Raw genomic sequence first — 21,002 nt, 5'->3', positions numbered from 1 at the left:
AGGCTTAAGATTCACCTGAGAGTTATAAAGACATAGTGCACCTCAGCCAGCAACATATTGTTTGGCTTTAAGGTGTAAGTTTAACTGTTTAGGGGGACCGCATTTTCCTGGAAAGTCCTAAAAAAAAGATAAAGGTATTTGAGGTTTGCCAGACTACTCATGTTCTCTTTACCTCTTTATGGATATTGTAATGTTGTTGAGGTTTATATATAAGCTTTGATCTTAAAACTTGTCGGACTTTCACAATGTGCATTTTAGTTTCTGAGGATAATTTAATCTGTATCTGTATCTCTGAGGATGCCTGATCAGTTACCGTGTTTCTGAACCACATAAAAAGTGCTTTTGACGTTCTGCTTTTTCAAAGGTTAAGCATATTACATAAACATTCAATTCTCAAAGGCATTCAGAATCCGATCCTGGTTTACTTTTTTCACAATGGGGAGACACATGCTGCTAAACCTAAAGCTTCTTTCAGATACTGACTCATTGGCAGGAAAATGTGTACATTTGAATCAGTTTCTACAGATTCTGTTCCACATGCACGGATACACACAGATGCATTCCATTGGTCGCCTGGGTGGAATGTGGATTGAGAGAGACACTGGCACTTGGAGTGTGACTCAACTGTGTGTACTGGCCTGGCCTGTGTGCCCACTCACTCAGGAAGCCTCTGCCCCAGCATAATGTCTGCCTTGTGCTAAAAGCCCCTAATTCATTCAGACTAACAAGTAGCCCAAGGGAAGACCGAATGTGCTCTAGATATTTTCAACCATACTTGTTTTGGCATGACACTGCTTTAGGTGAGATTTGTTATTTGCCCCACTGTTAGAAAATAGAACGGCTTTTGTCTGATTTGACTGTTTAGGACCGATTGAAATGCTTTTGCCCAAAAGATTTCTGTTGATGTAGCATGTGAAAGGCATGACAATGGCAGTTTCCTTTTAACAAGCTGTTTCAATGTAAAAGGGAGTGAGCAATGAAAGTGTTGGCCTCACCTGCAAAGAATGTTCTGCATATTAACGGTACAAAGACATCTCTCTATAGAATGCTGTTTTGAGCTGCAAGTCGGTAACTGATCATGCTGTTTTTGAAAGGTATGCTTAATTAATTGTCTGCTTGTTTTTGACTTTAAATGCTTAAAGTCTTGAGGGTGTTTGAACCTATCGCTCACAAAATAATGGATTGTAAGGAAATTCACAGGGCTTATACGTGCTCCGTACAGACCCTTTGTCTGATTCCAGTTCAGTGATTAATTGATGCTTGACGGAGTTGGTTGGGCTTGTCCTGTTGCAGGATGACCTCTGGTGGGGATGATAGACAGTGCATGTGCAATATATCCTATCCTATGGATGTGATTTATTAAGTTATAATGGTAGTTCCGTAGTCTACTTGAAGACTAGACTATGAAAGTGAACACAAAGTGAAAACAGGAAGTGGTGTATCACAAAATAAACTATCTTATTATAACTTTATTGCTGCGCCTAGCATGAGGGAGTGAAATTGCCTTTTTTTCTCTTCTAGAGTGTAATTATTCCGTTCTTTCACATGGTTCCCCCCTCATTTTTCATATTTCTATTCCCTCACACAAAGGTATGTGGGGAGCTAAAGTAATAAATGGGATAAATGGCTTTTTTCTCTTTTACTTCTTGTGGTGTGTTTTGGAGACTGGGCAGTGTGTTTGTGGTTCCTGGAATTTGTGTGCATGCCAAGGGAAGCATGCCCACCCATGGGTGTCCTAACTGGCCCAAAGCCACAGCAGTGGTCCAGGTGGGTGCACTGCAATGTGTTTAAAAAGCTCTTAGATCTACTCTCCCCTTCAGAGCAGCTCGGGCTTGCCAGGAAACAACACACACAGTGGATTAATGTCTGTTACATGGCTTTAGGACCTCATTTGTACAATGTATAAGGGACTTCATTCTTTTTTCCTGGATGATAAACTGAGACTGTTCTTAAGAGATTAATACAGCAAAATATACATTTAAAAAATATACTGTATTGTCTTTTAAAACCACTTTTTGTATCATCTTATCAGTGCTTTACTTGTCTGCCACGATAATGTAATGCATTTTATTTATCTGAATTATAATTATTTAAATATAACTTTTATAATTATTTAATTGGTATATATTTAATTATTGTTATGTGAAGAGTCTGATGACCTTTCCTCTGGAAATATTTGTATTTGTGATTAATTTGATTACTCATGTCATGTAATTTATTTTTATCAAATTTGAGTCAATTGACAGCCCTAACTTTTACTCCACTGGTGGTTAGGTTTAGGGGTGGGGTTTGGTTTTGGTTGTGTGGTTAATAATATATGCATTTCTGTTATCTGTGTTACATAATTTACAAGTAAATATTTTGCACCACCATGTGTACATTTCACCTGGAAGTTGAAGCTCACGCGTGCCTTTATGTTCAACAACACTTACAGCTTTGGCCACTGGGAGCAGTATTTTGAATTACAGTTAGCACTGATCAATTTCAGCTGAAGAATTTTCGACCTGCTTGCGCAGAATTCACATTGAGATCAGTCTGTCTAGAGGGCATTTGTTTACACCAATATCTGTGAAGCGCAGGTTGAGTCATCAATATTTTTGGTAAATTGCATCACCTCTAATACGAGTCATACAATTAACTGCAATGTTTCACCGTTCTCCTCCTTTAGCCCTCTTTTCCGTGGGAACTCCGATGTTGACCAGTTAGGCAAGATTTTTGAGTAAGTACTATTAATAGTCAATGAACCATAATAACATATCTATATTGCATTTAAGGATACAATAGTATGCTGTAATGAATATGGAATAACTCAAGACTCTTTTCATTGTTATTACAGTGTGGTGGGTGTCCCTTCTCCAGAGGACTGGCCACAGGAGGTGGGCTTGCCACAAAGTGCCTTTTCCCCTCGCCCTCCCCAGCCCATAGAGAACCTGGTGCCTGACATGGATGAGTTGGGCAAATTGCTTTTACTTGTAAGTAGTATACTGTATGTTAGTGATACACAGAAATTAAAATTCTTGTCAGAAACCAAAAATGACTATTCCCCTTAAAAATTCCCCTTACTTGGAATGATTTAAGACATTCTATTAATATTGTAAAAGAGATTACACTTGTTCTACCTTCTGTTAGCATTACTACAATAACATCAAATATTATGTAATTGAATCCTGCTTATTCCAAACAAAGATGATGGAATCATCTTTCTGATTGTTAAGATGTTCAGAAAACAGACTGAACTCAACGTCTTTTCCACCAATATATCACCCACTGCCATTTACATTAGATTCAGTTAAACCAGAATCATTTCACACGCAAACTGCTTTTTTCCATGTCAAAGATTCTGTTATTGGGTGTTAAAATAATGGTATTTGTTTACATTTTTACACTTGGATGAAAACTGAAAAATGCCTTTTATATACAGTATATTGATAATAAAATACTTTAAGGATTTCTCAGTTACACACTGTGATTAGTTGTTCCTTACAGAACATTTATTTTTATTATTTTTTTTCTACACAGCGTTTTCTGTCATTTAACCCCTCCAGAAGGATATCAGCTTATGATGCACTGTCCCATCCATACTTCCAGAGTCTGGATAGCACCAGCAAGAGTCTTTATGCCCAACCCTTCCCTAGCAAAAAGCCCTCCCTGGATGAGAGAGCTGCTTGAAAGACATGGATATTCATTGTAGACATTGACCCCAATCCTTACAGAACATTTCTGTTCTATTTTTGTCCCTACTTAGTGTTTTTTAAAAAAAAAAAAAAAATATTTAACCCCTCCAGAAGGATATCAGCTTATGATGCACTGTCCCACCCATACTTCCAGAGTCTGGACAGCACCAGCAAGAGTCTTTATGCCCAACCATTCCCTAGCAAAAAGCCCTCCCTGGAGGAGAGAGCTGCTTGAAAGACATGGATATTCATTTAAGACATTGACCCTGATCCAGTCCCCCTTTGAACTTGTCTTCCATAGCATAACATCACATGCTGCTTTTAGAATTTAATTGAAATACCAACTCCAATATTGGTTGATCATTTTTGCTCTCACTACTGCCAGCAAATACAGACCAACAACAGATAAACATGCTGCCTGGAATAACATTCAAAATGACAGAAGCTGCTCTTTTCTGCTCAGAGGAAAATGTGCTTCTCGATTCTGAAGCTGCATCACAACACTGCCAGGGATCATCCTTCTGTTGGCATGAATGCAATTTACATGGACAGATCTAAACTGAGACTTAGTTGCATATCACTGCCATGAAACCGCAATGTCTTATGTGGGATCGTTTTAGTTTTACTTGGAGATAGCACAAATAGAACCGCAACTACTGCAAATTTGGGCCCGTTGAACGGAACCTCTTATTTTACACCTTTATGATACAATGGCTAATTCATATTTTTTGCGCTCACACTTCTGAAGCCCTCTCGGTCATAGGCCTGGAGGATTTAGTTTTGTTTTCTGTCATTGTGTGACTGTTTTGTTACCGTGCAGTCCAAGCAGGAGTGTGTGGACACAGCTCCTCATGTGACTTGGACACTGATGCATAGCCATTTTAATGACTGCATAACTAAGGACACGCAGAATCGTTTGGTGTTCAGTTGATTATGGCATTTCACCATTTCGCGTTCCCTCCTTGCAAGTCTCCCAAGTATCCTGGTATTCCCGTCATTGAATCGACCAGAACAGATGCTACCAAACTCTTTGACTTCAAGCACTATTTAACACCATATTTCCTTGACATTATAATGTAATTTTACATGTATTGTTTTTCATTTATGAATTCTACATCCTATTCACTTATTTTATTATGTCAGTGTTGATTGTTGACATCTTTTTGTTTTTGGCATTTTGTTATGTCTTAATTTTAGAGAACTTGAAGGTGTATGTTGTTTAGAAAGCTATACAATGTTGACTTATACCAAACAGTCTGCACCCTGTTGTCAGAGATTTAGTGCCAAGACTTAGCCTAAATAGTCAAAGGATGACTTTAGGGTTGGATTAGAGCAGAAATAAGCCAAGATGGGTAACAGAAATACAGAGAATAGTTTTGAAAGTCTAGTAAAAGTAGCTGTAGAGTTGGTGAGTGTTATGTTAAAGGTCAGGTTGTGAGATTTGTTTGCGGCTTGGAGGGTAATGTATTATCCCATTATTGATCGATTGATTCAGTCCAGGTCCTTTCACATTCATTTTACGTTACATCCTTCCATTTCACGGTCCAGATAGATGATCACAAAATATGTAGCAAGCTGTATTGTTTAAAGCAGGGGCGTAACTATAGGGAGGGCAGGGTGTACAGCCGCTCTAGGGCCCATGGTGAGAGGGGGCCCACAACGGTCAACCAAAAGAAACCATAAAAATGGCCACAGGCCCAAGGGGTGATGAAAATCGATCAAGGCCCCCCTAGGAGGGGTCCCGAAAGTATCTTTGCACCGGGACCTGCAAGATCCAAATGAAGCCACTGGCTATAGGGGTTGCTATTGCCCATTCAGTGCCTTCGTATGGCGAGAAAGTGGAGGGAAGGAAGGACGCTGCTTTAGATTAATCTGTTTCAAGAGACTCAATGAGGAGCTATAAGCAGGCACTGTAGTACAATTCTACAATGAAATGTTCACACAGTTAAGCACTGATGCTTGATTATTCTCAGGATCAGTATACTCATGTCACATTCCATACTCAGGTCTATTTATGGCTATAGTTTTAGATTCAGCAAGGGTTCAGGTTGTGGCTAAACCATTCATCTAAAAGTAATGCCGATTTGATCATGGTCTCAAATCTATCCGTTAAATTGATTCCATATGAAACTGTAGCACAATAGGTGTTGTTGGTTTATTTATGTCACTGTTCATTCACATTTCCTTAAATTCACTCACATTGTTTTGGACCCATATTGGAACAGATAATGAATCATATTAATTATTTTTATTTTTTATTTATATATTATAATATTTTATGTATCAGATCACTGTTGTGCAGCAACAGTTGTACTGCTAAAAAGAAATTTCCTTTTACAAATATTGTCTTTGAATCATTCATTTGTTGTCCTGATGAAATGTGCATCAACCTACAATCTAATGCACAATGATTACAAATGTTTATCACTGGTGTTTAGCACCATCATTTTCAAAATCTCTGCTGAACTGACATTACGCTGGTACAGCTTTACCCTCCAAATAAGTCTGTGATTGGATTTGATGTTATCAGAGGGCATTCGTATTGAGCAATGTAAACCAATGTAACCGTATGCCTTTATGTTTGTGGGTCTAATATAGAACTAATCCGTTTGTTTTTTAGCTTTGTTAGTTTGGTGAATAATTCATAGCGTTTTATAATTATAAGTGTGTTCATTGTTAGGCTTTCGAATGTACGATCATTCTTCTTAGTGGTGGAAATTGAATTTTAGCGTGAAATGTGGTCATCATGCTGAAGAAATAGCACCTTTTGATATTTGCCCATCTCAGTGCTTTTCCCCTTGAAATGTTTTTATTTTTTATGAATCTGTTGTGGATTTATTAAATTTATGTTTAACTTTGATTTAAAGGAAAATAATTTTTTGTGATTTTAAATGATGTGCTTTAGTTGGTTGTTTCTAGAATCCACTTGATTCATGTAATCAAATGCCATTTTAAATTAAATTTTGTGAAATTTCTGGACATTGGTACATGATATTTTGCTCCCTACTACAATTTTATTTTCACTTTTTCTTATTTATTGATAATACGTCTTTAAGATGATTGTAATGCTTTAAAAAGCATTCTGTCAATTGTAATTACAATACTTACTTTTTTGTCTAATTGGACAGTGATGAACTAATGTTGCTACACCTCATCTATCACTTCAGACTTGAGCAATTATAATCAATTTGGCAAAATTGTTCCCAAAAGAACTGTAACAATAATATGTCTTAAAACATTTGAAATGTTTTATTATTTTAGGTTTTTTTTATTTTATTATTATTGTATTATAGTTTTACCATATTTACATGGTTTAGTTTGTGATAGGTTTTCCAGATGACTTAATTTATAATGTATCCAAGACATAGAATACTTGGAATTTAAAATCATTAAGCTGGAAAATTCTATCCATTTTAAATCACCAAAAGATATAATATGCGAAATAATGACACCATAAAATACATTTTCTAATAAATATGCACAACGTTCTGCTGCATAGATACTGTGTATGAAACTGAACTATTACCATAATGTAAGACACCTAAATGGGATTTTATCAGAAGCACAGTTATAATATTTTATTAATCAATAACCTTGTATGGATCTCTTTAGACCCCATCAGATGTTTGATTTATTCTACTTGTTCATTGGAAAATTAGGTAAACTGATCCCACCATTTGTTTTATCAGATATATTCTTTCTCATGATACAATGTGTGTTGCTCTTTTTTTTTTTAATGGGTTTATGTAATTGTTTTAAAAAGTAATTACTTTGAACTTTTCCATTTTTAACTGTGCACATTGATTAGAAGTTGAATGTTGATTAAAAGTTGAATGGTCAGGGTTCTTTTTTTTTTTTTATGATTTACATTGGCTGGAGAGGGGTAAAGTGTATTTTATTGACACCCAATAAGTTTGGTGTACTGTTTTCTTTTTTTCTTTTTAAATTTTAGCAGTTTGTTGTCAGCTTTCTGCAATTCATTTCACTATTTTACCATGTGGATGAAAAAATGCATATATGAAAATTAGCAAATTGTTCAACGCTTCAATTGTCTTGTTCAACTGTGCATGTAATTATTGCGTTCAAGTCATTTTGCATTCTTCTGCTTTTACCATCTACGTTTTTTGTGTTAGTCAAGGAATGCACATGTGGACTTAGGTCACCAAGTATAAGTTACTATCAAGTGCATGTGACGTTGTAATTTTGTTTAAAAAGTCTTGTCTGGTTTATCATCCAGGTATGATTAGTCAAGTAATGATGGTTAATCAAAGTAGAATGTATCGCATTTTATGATGAAATGCTTAATATCAGATCAAAATGTATTTCTTGTGAGCTATGTTCCTGTTAAAATGGCACATTATTAAATTTAAAGCAGATGTTTTATTTCTAAATTCATTTCATTTAGCTACTCTTGTCAGTTAAGTGCAAATAATTGTACGATTTTGCAAGAACCAAATTGAAATGAGATTGTTGGTCACCATGCCCTTGTATGACCATGTTATCTTTTTTGTTGTTTGAAGAAGGGTGAATGAGATATGAAAGTGTTTTGTATCATTTTATTTAGTTTTTTTTTCTCTTCTCTGGACTGGTTTTGCTGCTAATGTTTGTCTTAGGCTCCTTTTGAGTTTTATGAAACTGGCCCACTTAAAGATGATTCCAATTTGCTGCCATTGAGAAAAAGCTGCTTTTGCATTTTTGTTTCTGTATCTGCCTGACGTTTTCATATTTTTGTAAAATAAATATTCCAGTGTGTAAAACTGGGTTGCAAAATTGGCTTCTGTGAGATGAAAGAAGAAATGCTTCCCTTACATGCATATATACTGTACTGTAAATCCTTTTGTATTATTTCATAGTGAGCCAATGAAATTGGAGGTATTTTGATAAAGCTTGGGTCGAAGACAAGGTCAAAAAAATCTTCAGACATTAGAAGGTCAACTAAGCTTTGAAGTTACCAGAGTATGTGCATAGAATCTATTGCAACTATTGCAACATTTTAAAGGAGTATAATGTGAATATTCTAATTTGACAGTAATTTGTGTGTAGCACAAGAGGTGTGAGATTGCAGCATGAGTATTCCTTAGATCAGGATTGCGGTGTGTTATGGTTACCTGTAACTTTGCATTTTCATTTTAGGGATAGATGGCACTTAACCTTTTGTGCTTTCCCTTTCATACTTTGGTTCTAGAATCTGTTTGTTAACTGTTATTATTTTGTGGTAACAGTAGTGGTCCAGAAATTAAACACTAACTTTAATACCCCATTTTTTTTCACCTCCATGAAACCTGTCCTACCTGCTCTGTTATCATCCTCTGCTCTCTCTCTCTCTCTCTCTCTCCTGACTGATTCAATAGTTATTTAACTATCATACTGTAATAATCAAAATTAGTCCAATTAGAAACCATTAACCTACAGATGGTTGTTTTCCCCCTACTAGTAGGTTGCTTATATTTGCCCTTAGTGCTTTCTGCTGTGAAAAGACTAATGTCCATCCTGTGTCCTGTCATGACCAACATTACTGTGAATAATAATATAATGAAACTGTGTTAAAGGACAGGTAACTATTACAGTGTAATGGAAATCCATTCAATAAACATTAACTGGTTAAATACTCACTTAAATCCACATAAAAGTTAAATAAACTATAACATGTTTGATTTTAGTAAGATATCATACATTTATTTGTAGACTGTGCTTGTAATAGTCTGTTAAATCAGCCACAGCCAAGATTGACAGCTCAACTAGCTGGTATTGCTCAAAGTTTTAATACTGTATTTAACATGGACCCAAAAATGTAGCTTTGGTGATGATGACAAATACAATATTTTAGAAAAACGAATTTTTTAAAAATAATATTGCTAGTTTATCAGAAAAAACCTGATGATTCTCTTCTCACATACTGTAAGGCCTCACACACTTCACAAGAACACCTTTCCACCAATCATGTCACCCCAAGACAGATTTACTGCAGCTTAATGTTTTCATATTCCTTTCAAGCATTATTTGTTTGAAATAGCTGTAATAACGATTAAGCTTACAGAAAGCTGTCTTACTATTGTTCATATAGCCTATAAATATAATATGAAATAAATATTCATATCTATAATTCAATATAATATATAAATTGACTTGATGTGTCCATTCCATGGATTACTTTTATGTTGCCTTTATGTGATTTTAGGAGCTTCAAAGTTCTGGCCATCATTAACTTACATTGTGAGGATCTACAGAGCTGAGATATTCTCAAAATCTTCGTTTGTGTTCTGCTGAAGAAAGTAAGTCATACACATCTGGGATGGCATGAAGGTGAGAAATTAATGAGAATTTTCTTTTTGGGTGAACTATTATGGAGTTATATTTGTGCCACAATTCTGAGTGCACAAAAACATTTCTGCCTGCGAAAGATGATGTTCTTTGCACACAAAAAAATGTATTTTGCATGCAGAGAGTTTAGGAGGAGAAAGCAAAATTCACATTAAAATTCGATTTTGAAAAATTGATTTTCATTTGCTCAAAATGACTATTTTTGCAAGAAGATACATTGTTTTACAAAACTGAGTTCAAGTGTGTGCAAAATAACTTTTTCAAGATATCATCTTGGGCATGCAGAATTTTTTTTTTGTCCTCAAAATATTTACTTGCGTGTGCAGAATATTTTCTCTTTTTGTGCACTCAAAATGTAACCTTGTGCTTGCAGAATTTTTTTTTTTAGTGCTCAAAATATCATCTTGCACGTGCAAAATAACTTTTTGTGCTCTCAAAATATAATTTTGCGCGTGCAGAATTGTGGCACGGATATAACTCCATAATTTATTCAACTAAAATCCCTTAAACGAGTAAAAAGCGCCATCTATTGGTCATGACATGGCACGTTGCTGATGAAGTACACGGTGGCAAAATGTCTCTGTACTAAGGAGCTTTCGCCAACGACAGAGATATGTAAACAAAAGGACGATTTTTAAGATTTTGGCCAACAGGATTTATGCAAGATCTACAGAAATGGGAAAGCGAGATAACAGAGTGGTAAGTGAAGATTGAATTGTGGTCTATGAACTCATGTTTCCCAGATATTTCAATGGGACAGAAGAAAATGAGCCAAAGAGGCCTTGAAGCTGCGATGCTCACGCGTCAAAACAATGAGCCACACAAAATAGCCACGTACACTAAAGGAATGAATAAACAAGCTCCCTGTCAGTTGAGTATATATTACATTTTAAGTCTTAAGCCTGAAACAAACATGTGTGAGCCGTTGCGAATGTTTAGTATGACTAACGTGTTTATGTGGTTGTCTCGCTCAGACATGCTAACTCGACTAGCACACATCATTTATATATGCCCCTATAAACTAACGGTTTGATTTTATTGGTCATCTGAAATGCGTCACACTATTATGTTATGAGAATACCTGGTTCTCAGCAAAGGTACAATTAAACGATCTGTTTTTAGCCAGCGGTTAGTTTAGCATTCACTAAGTGAAACGTGGATGCCTACGGATGTGTTAGTTAAATCTTTCTGATGTGATCAATGGGGGTGTGCTGGCTGGATTATGGATGTTTTATTTGATTGTGTTTCAGGCTTACGTGAACCCGATAGCAGCTGCCAGAGCCCGAGGACCTGCACCCAGCTCCGGCACCACCATTCAGGATTATCTCAGCAGACCAAGGCCATCATGGTGTGGAGAAATTAATATGAATGCAAGTAGATGATCAGTAATGGTCTTATGTGATTTTGTGTGTTTGATTGTTTATATGTATGTTTATTTTGTCTGTGTATCAGGGAGGAGGTAAAGGAACAACTGGAAAAGAAAAAGAAGGGCTCCAGAGCCCTGGCTGATTTTGAGGACAAAATGAATGAGGTATAGTTGTCTTTTGTGCCGTTTTGCCTTACAGTATTGGTATTTGAGAAGTTAGTGGTGTTCATAATGTTGTCACTCTTTTATATCAGAGATGGAAGAAGGAATTGGAGAAAAACAGAGAGAAAGTACTTGGTGGAGGTGACAAGAAAGAAAAGGAGAAGGACAAGAAAGAGGTAACAGTTTATATAGTGATCAGGTTTAAGCCAGCGCCACACTAGCATGCTCAAAATAACTAGATTTTTGCTGAGGGTGTCACACTTGCTGACGGTTTTGCTGAGATCTCGCTCTCTTCAGTCGGAGGTATGGCAAACTTGCAGATACAAAATGGTGGAGGGGTGACAAACATACAGACTCCTGGAAATTTTTCTCAATCTCTGTCACGTGGACCTTGCTGAAAAAGAACAGTACCACCATGTGAGCATAAACAAGTTTCTTCATGGTTAGGTTCGAAAAGGTTATATTTAAAAATTGACAAAAACTAAATTTTCTGTTGTGGTTATTTTTAGCTGTCAGTAGTTGCTTTTGCATAATTGTCTGCATTGAAAACACACAGAAAGAGTGAAGCCCTATTTTTATTAGGGATGTGCACGAGTATTCAAATATTCATTCTGCAGTAATTATTCGAATAGTAAAAATACAGAATAACAAATTAGAAGTTTTGCTTTGCTGGCCATATATACAGTGTGATGCATGTTAAATCCTGAACACACAAATTAAAACTGGCAGTTATAACAGAATGCACTGGGTGGCGCTGTTGAGCGTGGACTCAAGTTGATCACATTTGTTGAGCAAACAGTTCTGTCAGTATGTTCAGATGGACACCAGAAAAGTGGGTTATTGTGAGAATGTGGCTTACTGTGAGAAAACTGGGTTCCTGTTTAAATGTACTGGATAAGCGTTGCATATGTGCAGCTCGTCAGAAAGCAGCGTCCCTGTTGCAACGTAATCCCCGCAACATTTCTGTAAACATGGCATCCGAGAAAGACTACGCTAGGGGAGGTAAAGGATATCCCATCATTTAAACTGGTGTGTATAAATGAGTATAGTTTTCTGAGCACGTGGATATGCTTGTTTGTCTCAACAAAAACATGACGAGATATAATATAAACATGATAACTATTATATGCTGAGTGTTTATACTCGTCCTTTACGTTAAGCACGTCAGTCTATTTCATTAGCGATTTCATTTTCTTTGCGTGAGCTTAAATGCTTTCATTCTATTCTTTTTTTTGTTTTCACGCATTGCTTGTTTAAATATTTAAAATACACCAGACATGATATAAGCTTGTTTTGATTATAATTAGAAGCTTGTGTTTTTAATGGTGACACTGTCATTATGGGGTATTGTTTGTAGAATTGAGGAAAATAATGTATTTAATCAATTTTGGATTAAGGCTGTAACATAACAAAATGAGGAAAAAGTGAAGCGCTGTGAATCCTTTCCGGGTGCACTGTATATCAGCATTTTGATTATGAATTACAGTGACAAGCTGACCAACAGATTTCTTCTCCATCCATATGGTCTCGGACCAGATGTTTTGGTGCGGATCTGAGTGCGATTGCCTTGTTCGGGTATGCCTACATGATCCGAACCAAGGGGGAAAACACCAGGTTCTGAAACAAATGTTGCAAACGAGCCAGGTGTGTGATTCATGGAGTAGCTTTTAGAGGTTGACCGATATGGGTTTTTTCAGGCCGATGCCGATCTTTTGAAATACGGGTCGGCCGATAAACGCTGCCGATATATTTGGCCGATATGTGCTTGTTTTTAACCTCTTATTTGAACCTTTTATTTGAAAGATAAAATGTTACACAAATAATGACTTAAGATAGACAACATTTCTCAACAAAAACATTTATTGAACACTTGACCAATCTGCACTTGTACACTTAAATTAAAAATGTATAATGTAAAAACATATTGTATAAATAATGTATAACAAATATATTAAACAAAGCAGGTGTTACGAACTGCTCCGAGACACGAAGGTTGAGATCCAAATGCAGCTTTAGTTAAGGGGCAATCCAGACACGTAATCCAATATTCAGAGCATCCAAGAGAAGCACAGGCATAACTAGGGATGGGTATCGTTAAGGTTTTAATGGTATTACAATCTTACCGATACTGCTTATCGATCCGTACTTTAACGGTATTCTTATCAGTTCTTTTTGTTTATATATATATATATATATATATATATATATATATATATATATATATATATATATATATACACAAAGATAAACGTTATATAGGCACAGTGATTTAATTTCAGGAAGGTCTACTGACATTACTGTTCAGGTGTGGTCTAAAAAGAAATCTAATAAAGTAATCAATTGTAAAATAACTAATGCTTATTAATGCAGAAGTTATTCATTCAAGAGCTGTAAGTGATTTTCTCTTTGCCTTTTGTTGTTTGATTCGCAGTAATGGCTCAATCGTCAGCATGTTTATTAGACTGCTTCCCCTTTAAGACCGAGTCTAATAGGCTCCTGATGCACAATATTTTCTCCCAACTATTTCCATAACTACGTCAATTTAAGACATAAACTGTGTTTAAGTGAATCTCCAAGCCGGTCGTTTTGACATATTTTTGTGTATATTTGATTGTTTAGACGCGCACATGAAACCCAAAGCAGCCTATACTTTGCTTGCCTCGTTGCGGTCTGTTTCGGAGCGCGCGCCGCCTTGGGAACGGTATCTCTTGCGCTCTTTTTATTATTAAACGCATCCCGCAATTTAGCAACAGAAGCTAGACTGCATTTTACAACAATCACCGATCGTGCTGATTCTGACGTTAAGTTTGAGTTTTAAGGAGAAATGTCAGTGCACCGCTGTGAAGGGAAGGAAGTTGTGCTAGACAGAATGCGGCTTATGTATAATTGTTCTTTTTATAATCTTTGGAAGGTGAACTCTAAAATAAAATCAGACTAATATCAGATCTAAACCAGGCAACGTTTGAATGTTTAGTTCTGTCCTCCGTCGTCACTCATTATGCAGGGCTGTGTTGTGCTCGCTGTGGCACCGCGTGAGAGAGATCTCTCTCTCTCTCTCTCTCTCTCTCTCTCTCTCTCTCTGACTGCGAATAGCTAAATTGCATCACAGACAAATGGTTTCATATTATTATACATAGAAATGGCTGGCGAGATAAAATAACTTTCTCTTTATAGCAATAATAAATGTATTTTCTTAATTTATCCAGTACCGACAGCAGAACCGATAACGTCCGAGCTTACCAAAGCCAGTCCTTCAATAGCCTATAGTGCGTTGGTATCTTTTTATTACTTATTTCTCTGCATTGAGTGACAACCCTCTCAAATATAAGACACACAAACAGAACAAATAAAAGTCTCAGATTCACTGTCTGTAATTGCAAAATTCTTGCTTACTTATTGTGACATGATAGCAACCCTTCTGCTGTGATAATGCAAATTCAACTACGCTATCAATATCCAAAGTAGCCGAACGTCATAGCGCGTTTGTCGTGTTTTTTCTCGAAGTTGGCAGTAACATATCAAAAGTTTTTAATTAAATATAAAGGAGTTATAAGAATTTAATCCTTACCCTTTTCTCCAAGGAACTTAGCTCCTTCCTTAGGCACGGGATGAGGTCTGCTCACTCTGCTTGAAAATGACTCTAGGGGCAGCGTGCGTCAAACACGTGTTCCACAACAACACTAGGCTGCCCACAGATAAACACTTGGCTACAGAATCACTATGGATTACAATCAGTGTTTGATATGATATGCAGCTGAGTGCGTTGAAAATATTCAGATCAGCTTGACATCTTGTCAGTTCCTTAGGTAAAAGAAGAAGCTCATCAGTCACTTGACAAGAACAAAAGACCCCGCCTCGTTGACAGAACAAATTGTTAAGAATACCTGATATGCTTTTTCAGATTTTGAAGCCATTAACTCAGCAGGGAGTCTCGATGGTTAATTGATTAAAGACGTCTTGCTGGCAAACGCTAATGCACGCTTTTTCTTAATCTGGCCAGCGATTATATTAATGAAGTTCATACCTGAAAATCACTGGAAAAATGTGCTAGTGTGGTACTGGCTTTACGTGTAAAAATAAAATAAAAAAACTTGCCTACCATTCCATGATATTGATCTTTGTCTTTCCAGAAAAAGAAGAAGGAGAGGAAAAAGTCCAGCAGGGTGAGGAGAGCTCTCCATATTCATATCTTGAAGATGGCACGTCTTTGACCCTGTTTACACCTGATATTAAGACAGTGTGATGTGATCGTGAGAAACACTATTACTAGTTGATTAAATGCATCTCCTGTGGCCACATATGTTTGGATTTCATTGGATTTTTTTCATAACGATGTACATCAGTCACTATGTCTGTGTGTTGCTGCATGATAATAAACCAAAAAAAAGTCATAAAAGACAAAAAAAGCATGCATTTGAAATTTAATCAAAGCACAACTGCAACATTTTGAGCAGAATTATCCATTTATTTTCGTGGATTACCTGTATTAAAGGAGCTTCAGATGTTAGTGCTTATCTGTGGATATCAGACACACTGAAGAAGATTCGTAATGTCCTCTTCTCATGTATCTGCTCTGGACGCATTCAGAACGTATTAGCATTTACACCTCAAATGCAATGTGGTCTTAGGCATTTTGACCACTTTTATTTATTTATTTATTTTTTTATCTGTGTTTATCACTGGCCAGATTACAAAAAACATCTTAATACCAGGTGTAAATGGGGTCTTTTCCTACTTTTTGTTTGCAAATAACGTTAGAAGGTGTAAAGGGATTTTCCATTGTAGTATTCAGCTTTAATCTGGCCTGTAATCTGATGGCAAGATCAGTTTTGTGATCTAGTGGCTTAAAATCTAACAAACTCTGCTCTTGTTGTATTTGGTCAAGCATTCCTCATTTTCCTCTTCCTCATCGAGTTCTGATTCCTCCTCCAGTTCCTCCTCAGAATCTGAAGATGATGTAAGTCATATGCGATTTTGCTCCTTATAGGTTCACATTATTCACATGTATTGTTAAAATGGCCATGCATTATCACTGAATGTTCTTTGTTCTCCATTTTGCCTTTCTTTTCAGGACGAGAAGAAAAACATGAAAAAAAAGAAAAAAAGGAGAAAATCCTCCAGAAAAGCATCTGATGAGTCTGACTCGGAGTCAGAAACAGATAGCAGGGTATTGGTGGTTGTTTACATCTGCAATGATAATCATTAAAGGGTTAGGTAGCCCAAAAAAATATTATCTCATCATTTGCTCACCCTCATGCCATCCCAGATGTGTATGACTTTCTTCAGCAGAACACAAACTAATTTTTTTAGAAGAATATAATGTCAGCTGTGTAGGTCCATACAATGCATGTGAATGGGTGCCACAATTTTGAAGCTCCAAATCACATAAAGGTAGCATAAAATAAATCCTTATGACTCCAGTGGTAAAAATCCATGTGTTCAGACATGATATGATAGGTGTGTGTGAGAACCAGATAAATATTGAATTTATTGAAAATTCTTCTCCCTGCCCAGTAGGGGCGATATGCATTAAGACTGTTAGTCACCAAAAACAGAAGAAGTATGTTAAAGTGAAAGTTAAGTGGAAACTGACTGAGCAGGGAGGAGAATTTATAGTACAATTTTTTTTTATATATTGATCTGTTTCTCACCCACACATATTATATTGCTTCAGAACATATGGATTTAACATATGGAGTCATCTGGAGTGCTTTTATTTTGATGTGGATTTTGGAGCTTCAAAATGTTGGCACCCATTCACTTACATTGTTCTGACCTACAGAGCTGAGAAATACTTCAAAAAAATCTAAATTTGTGTTCAGCAGAAGAAAGAAGGTCATACACATCTGTATGAGATGAGGGTGAGTAAATGATGAGAGAATTTTCATTTTTGGGTGAACTATCCCTTTAAATGGTTAACTGTGTACTGATTATTATATTAACATTAGTTTCCACATGTGATGTGGATGTGCCCTGTTTTTGCAGGCCATGAATATTAATTTCCACTGCTGCATTATATAAACAATGCCAAATAAACAAAATACCATGTATAATAAAGTGTGACCAACCTTTGTCAGTGGGATTAAATCTTGATGTTAATTATTATCTCCAGGAGTCATCCAAGAAAAAGAGAAAGAAACTCCGGGAGGATGGAGAGAAAGAAAAGGTACTCAAGAATAATTAAAAGGCAATTAAAAGAATTTGTGGTATAATGTTGGTTACTACAAAAATAAATTTTGACTTGTGCCTGTTTTTCTTGGTTACAGTGAGTGTGAATGTGTCAACATGATTTTATTGCAATAAAATCACTTACTAACCTTTGCTGTGTAAAGTTATATTACATTTTACAACTTCTCTGCCTTGACAACTTTACACCGTAACCCTAAAATGATGATTTAAACAGTTTTACAGCTCAAATAATACAAAAATGTTTAACAGAAGAATGAATGCGAGAAGAAATAAGTGCTTTAATGAAATTATAAACTTCTCATTTATGCATTAAAATGCTCAAATTTGTCCCCATTCACTCCTATTATAAGCTGTTTTTTATTTTTAGGGATGAGTCAAAATAAATGTTTTGTGGTAATCAACATTATGCCACAAATGCTGTCGATTGAGCTTAACTTGTATTGAACCTGGAATATTCTTTTAAGCAAAGACCACATATCTTTTATTGGTCTCACCCATATTGCTTCTTGATGTCAGAAAGAGCTTTATTGCCAAGTATGCTTCCACAAACAAGAAACATTTTTCTTGGTGACAAAAACTTCCAATGTGTGAAATGAGTTTATCTTTAGCTCATACCTGATATGTTCTTATTTTAAAGGATGAAAAAGACAGTCGAAGGAAGAGGAAAGCTGAGAGGAGTCACACTGAGTCCTCAGATGAACCCTCAGATACAGATAGAGATGTAAGTGTGTTTTCAAACCCTGTAATCTTAAAAGTTATCTATGTAATTTACAATGTTTAAATGCTTTGTCTGTCAGAGTGATGGCTGCATTGTCTATGCAAGTACACTTTCAAATGAAGCTGTGGTTCTCATTGGTCATACAATGTGGCCTATATTCCAGTCTGGGTCTGGACTCTCTGTTTTCCAACCAATGGCAGACATTGGGAGTGTTTGGGACCTTGTATGAAAATACCTGCAGTCACACCTTTACATTTAAAATGTGTAATTGAGCTGCTAGTCAGTTTTAGAGTAATAAATACCAGATGACATTCAAAACTCATTTGTAACTCATTCGTTTTTTTTAGGCTGAGTCCAAAAAGAAGAAACCCAGTAGTGAAGAAAAGGAGACAATTACAGTAAGTCTTCCTATGTCCTAGTTAAAGGGACATATCTGTGATATTGGACTATTTTCTGACAATATTAGGGTGGAAATGAATAAGCTGTGCTACCAGCATCTCTTCCAGGAATATATTGTGAAGTCAAAACTGAATTTAATAAGGGCTATTCTTTGTATAATGCTCAGAACAACATTGTCTTGATGTTTATAGGACAAGTCCAAGAAGAAAAAGAAAAAGAAGAAGCATAAGAAACAGAGCAAAAAGAAAAAGAAGACCTCTGGATCCGAGCTGGACTAAAGGGCTTGTGTGGGTTTCTATGCACCAGGCAGCTGGAATACCGAGTGGGAATGGAGACGGAACTTTTCCCAGACTGTGGGGAAAATCCATTAGATATCTGTACAAGTAACTCTTAAAACGTGTGCTGCTTAGAACCGTGTGGCTTTGTGTCCAATTTGGATGAGAGGATCATGTGGAGGGGTGGGGGGAGAAGGGTTCATTATGGCAGGTTTGTGTGTTTGTTTTTTTTTTAAGCAGATGATTCTCAGTCCAAATAAAGGTCATTGACACCACTGGTGGCCCTGTGTGGTACAGTATGTTTGTACTGATGTGGAGCAGCTGCATGAGAAATGCTGGTTTACAGGTTGCAAAGGTTGTTGATACGCATGGAATATTTTTAGAAAATGGTTGCTTTTGATAAAGCTGACAAAGATTTTCTGTCTGATGTCTGACTGCACTAAAGATGTAATTTTACTCGTTGAATTCCTGCTTTTACTTGACAAATCACATTAAATATCCATTGCTAAAATACAGCAAGTCTTTATCAGAACATTACAGAATGGGGAAAATAAAATCTTAAAAGAATATTCCAGGTTCAATACTAGTTAAGCTCAATTGACAGCATTTGTGGCATAATATTGATTACCACAAACATTTATTATGTCTCGTCCCTCCTTTCTTTTAAAAAAGCAAATATCATGTTTTCAGTGAGGCACTTATAATGGATGTGAATGTGGGGCAATTTCTGAACGTTAAAATACTCACTGTTTGAAAAGTATAGCCACAAGACATAAAGGATATGCATGTAAACATGATTTTTGTGTGATAAAGTCATTTACTAACCTTTTCTGTGTGAAGTCATAGCCAATTGTACAACTTCGTTACCATCAGGACCGTAACCACCATGTACATTGGTATATTCATAATAGTGGTCTATTGATATATATATATATATTGTTTTTCCATGGTTCATTATTATATTTGGTCCCCCCAATCCTGAATATGTGGTTACATCCTTGGTTACCATGACGATGTAATGTGACCAAAAATTACAATTTAAACCACTTTACAACTCATATAATACACACGTTTTTATTAAAGTTATTTTATAAAATTATAAACAGCACATTTCTGTGTTTAAAGCCTCCAAAAATTGGCCACGAGTCGAAATACATTTTTGTGGTAATCAACATTATGGCACAAATGCTGTCGACTGAGCTTAACTTGTATTGAACCCAGAGTATTCTTTAAATAGTTGAATGGAAAGTTATATATCACTAGCAGAAAATGTATTTTTTTGTGCCCTGAACAACACATTATGTGTAATGTGTAAAGTAGACTTAATTAACTGCCTTCACTTAATTGCATGCATCTTGCTTTCTTTTCATAGCTCTAATGTTCATAAAACAAATGATGATTCTCTATGAGAGATTGGAGTCATTTTTCCCTGAAGTTTGTTTGTCTTTAACTGCTCAGAAGTCTTCTGAGATACATTAGAGTTGTGTTTTATGGTAACTGTAAACTTAGTGGCACATTAAATGTCACTTATAGCTATTTATCTTAAGGTTTGCTTCAAGTTTGTCTGATCATCCCTTAAAATGTTTTCTACCTTGGGTCATGCATGGTTTCAGGTGAAACTTTGCATGTCTATGTGTTGTGTTGATCAATGACCCAGTGTCTGTCATGGACTTGCATATCAGTCTGCACTGGTTTCACACCTGTAGCAGTCCGTGTCTGTTTACTACAATTTTTGAAAAGGAGACATTTCTGTCTGTGATCTGACACTGTGAGCTTAAGCTGTGTATATCTCGCATTGAATGTGTATCGGTGAGGCTGTCTCTGGCCCTCAGGGTGACAGCAGTCTTTTGGAATCTCGGCCAGGTGTATGTGTTCTCATGGCACATGGGAGGGGCCTG

The 21,002-nt window shown here is 36.2% G+C and overlaps 2 protein-coding genes across 2 annotated transcripts in view; both read left to right on the top strand.

Annotated features, from left to right (window-relative positions):
• LOC127650966 (cyclin-dependent kinase 6-like) overlaps positions 1–8,421 on the top strand; it is a 51,505-nt gene extending 43,084 nt beyond the window's left edge. The window contains exons 6-8 of the mRNA XM_052136648.1: positions 2,669–2,719; positions 2,837–2,972; positions 3,520–8,421. Of these exons, the coding sequence (XP_051992608.1) occupies positions 2,669–2,719; positions 2,837–2,972; positions 3,520–3,669 (337 nt within the window). The 3' untranslated portion in view covers positions 3,670–8,421. The remainder of the gene's footprint in view (positions 1–2,668; positions 2,720–2,836; positions 2,973–3,519) is intronic.
• A 2,126-nt stretch (positions 8,422–10,547) lies between these two features.
• Positions 10,548–20,501, top strand: fam133b (family with sequence similarity 133 member B). The gene is made up of 11 exons (XM_052136280.1): positions 10,548–10,694; positions 11,246–11,343; positions 11,448–11,526; positions 11,616–11,699; positions 15,654–15,686; positions 16,409–16,480; positions 16,595–16,690; positions 17,636–17,689; positions 18,350–18,433; positions 18,778–18,828; positions 19,021–20,501. The coding sequence occupies exons 1-11, from the start codon at positions 10,671–10,673 to the stop codon at positions 19,105–19,107; spliced, it is 762 nt and encodes a 253-aa protein (XP_051992240.1). The 5' UTR covers positions 10,548–10,670; the 3' UTR covers positions 19,108–20,501.
• Positions 20,502–21,002: the final 501 nt, after the last annotated feature.

This window comes from Xyrauchen texanus, chromosome 10, assembly GCF_025860055.1.
Source record: "Xyrauchen texanus isolate HMW12.3.18 chromosome 10, RBS_HiC_50CHRs, whole genome shotgun sequence".
Taxonomy (NCBI): domain Eukaryota; kingdom Metazoa; phylum Chordata; class Actinopteri; order Cypriniformes; family Catostomidae; genus Xyrauchen; species Xyrauchen texanus.
Note: the sequence above shows the minus strand (reverse complement) of the source record. Positions and strands in the feature narration are given on the sequence as shown.

Coding starts and splice junctions, on each gene's coding strand:
- fam133b (XM_052136280.1), top strand. CDS start 10,671: ATGGGAAAGCGAGATAACAGAGTG. Junction 17,690..18,349: donor AGGATGGAGAGAAAGAAAAG/GTACTCAAGAAT, acceptor CTTATTTTAAAG/GATGAAAAAGACAGTCGAAG. Junction 18,829..19,020: donor AAGAAAAGGAGACAATTACA/GTAAGTCTTCCT, acceptor TGATGTTTATAG/GACAAGTCCAAGAAGAAAAA.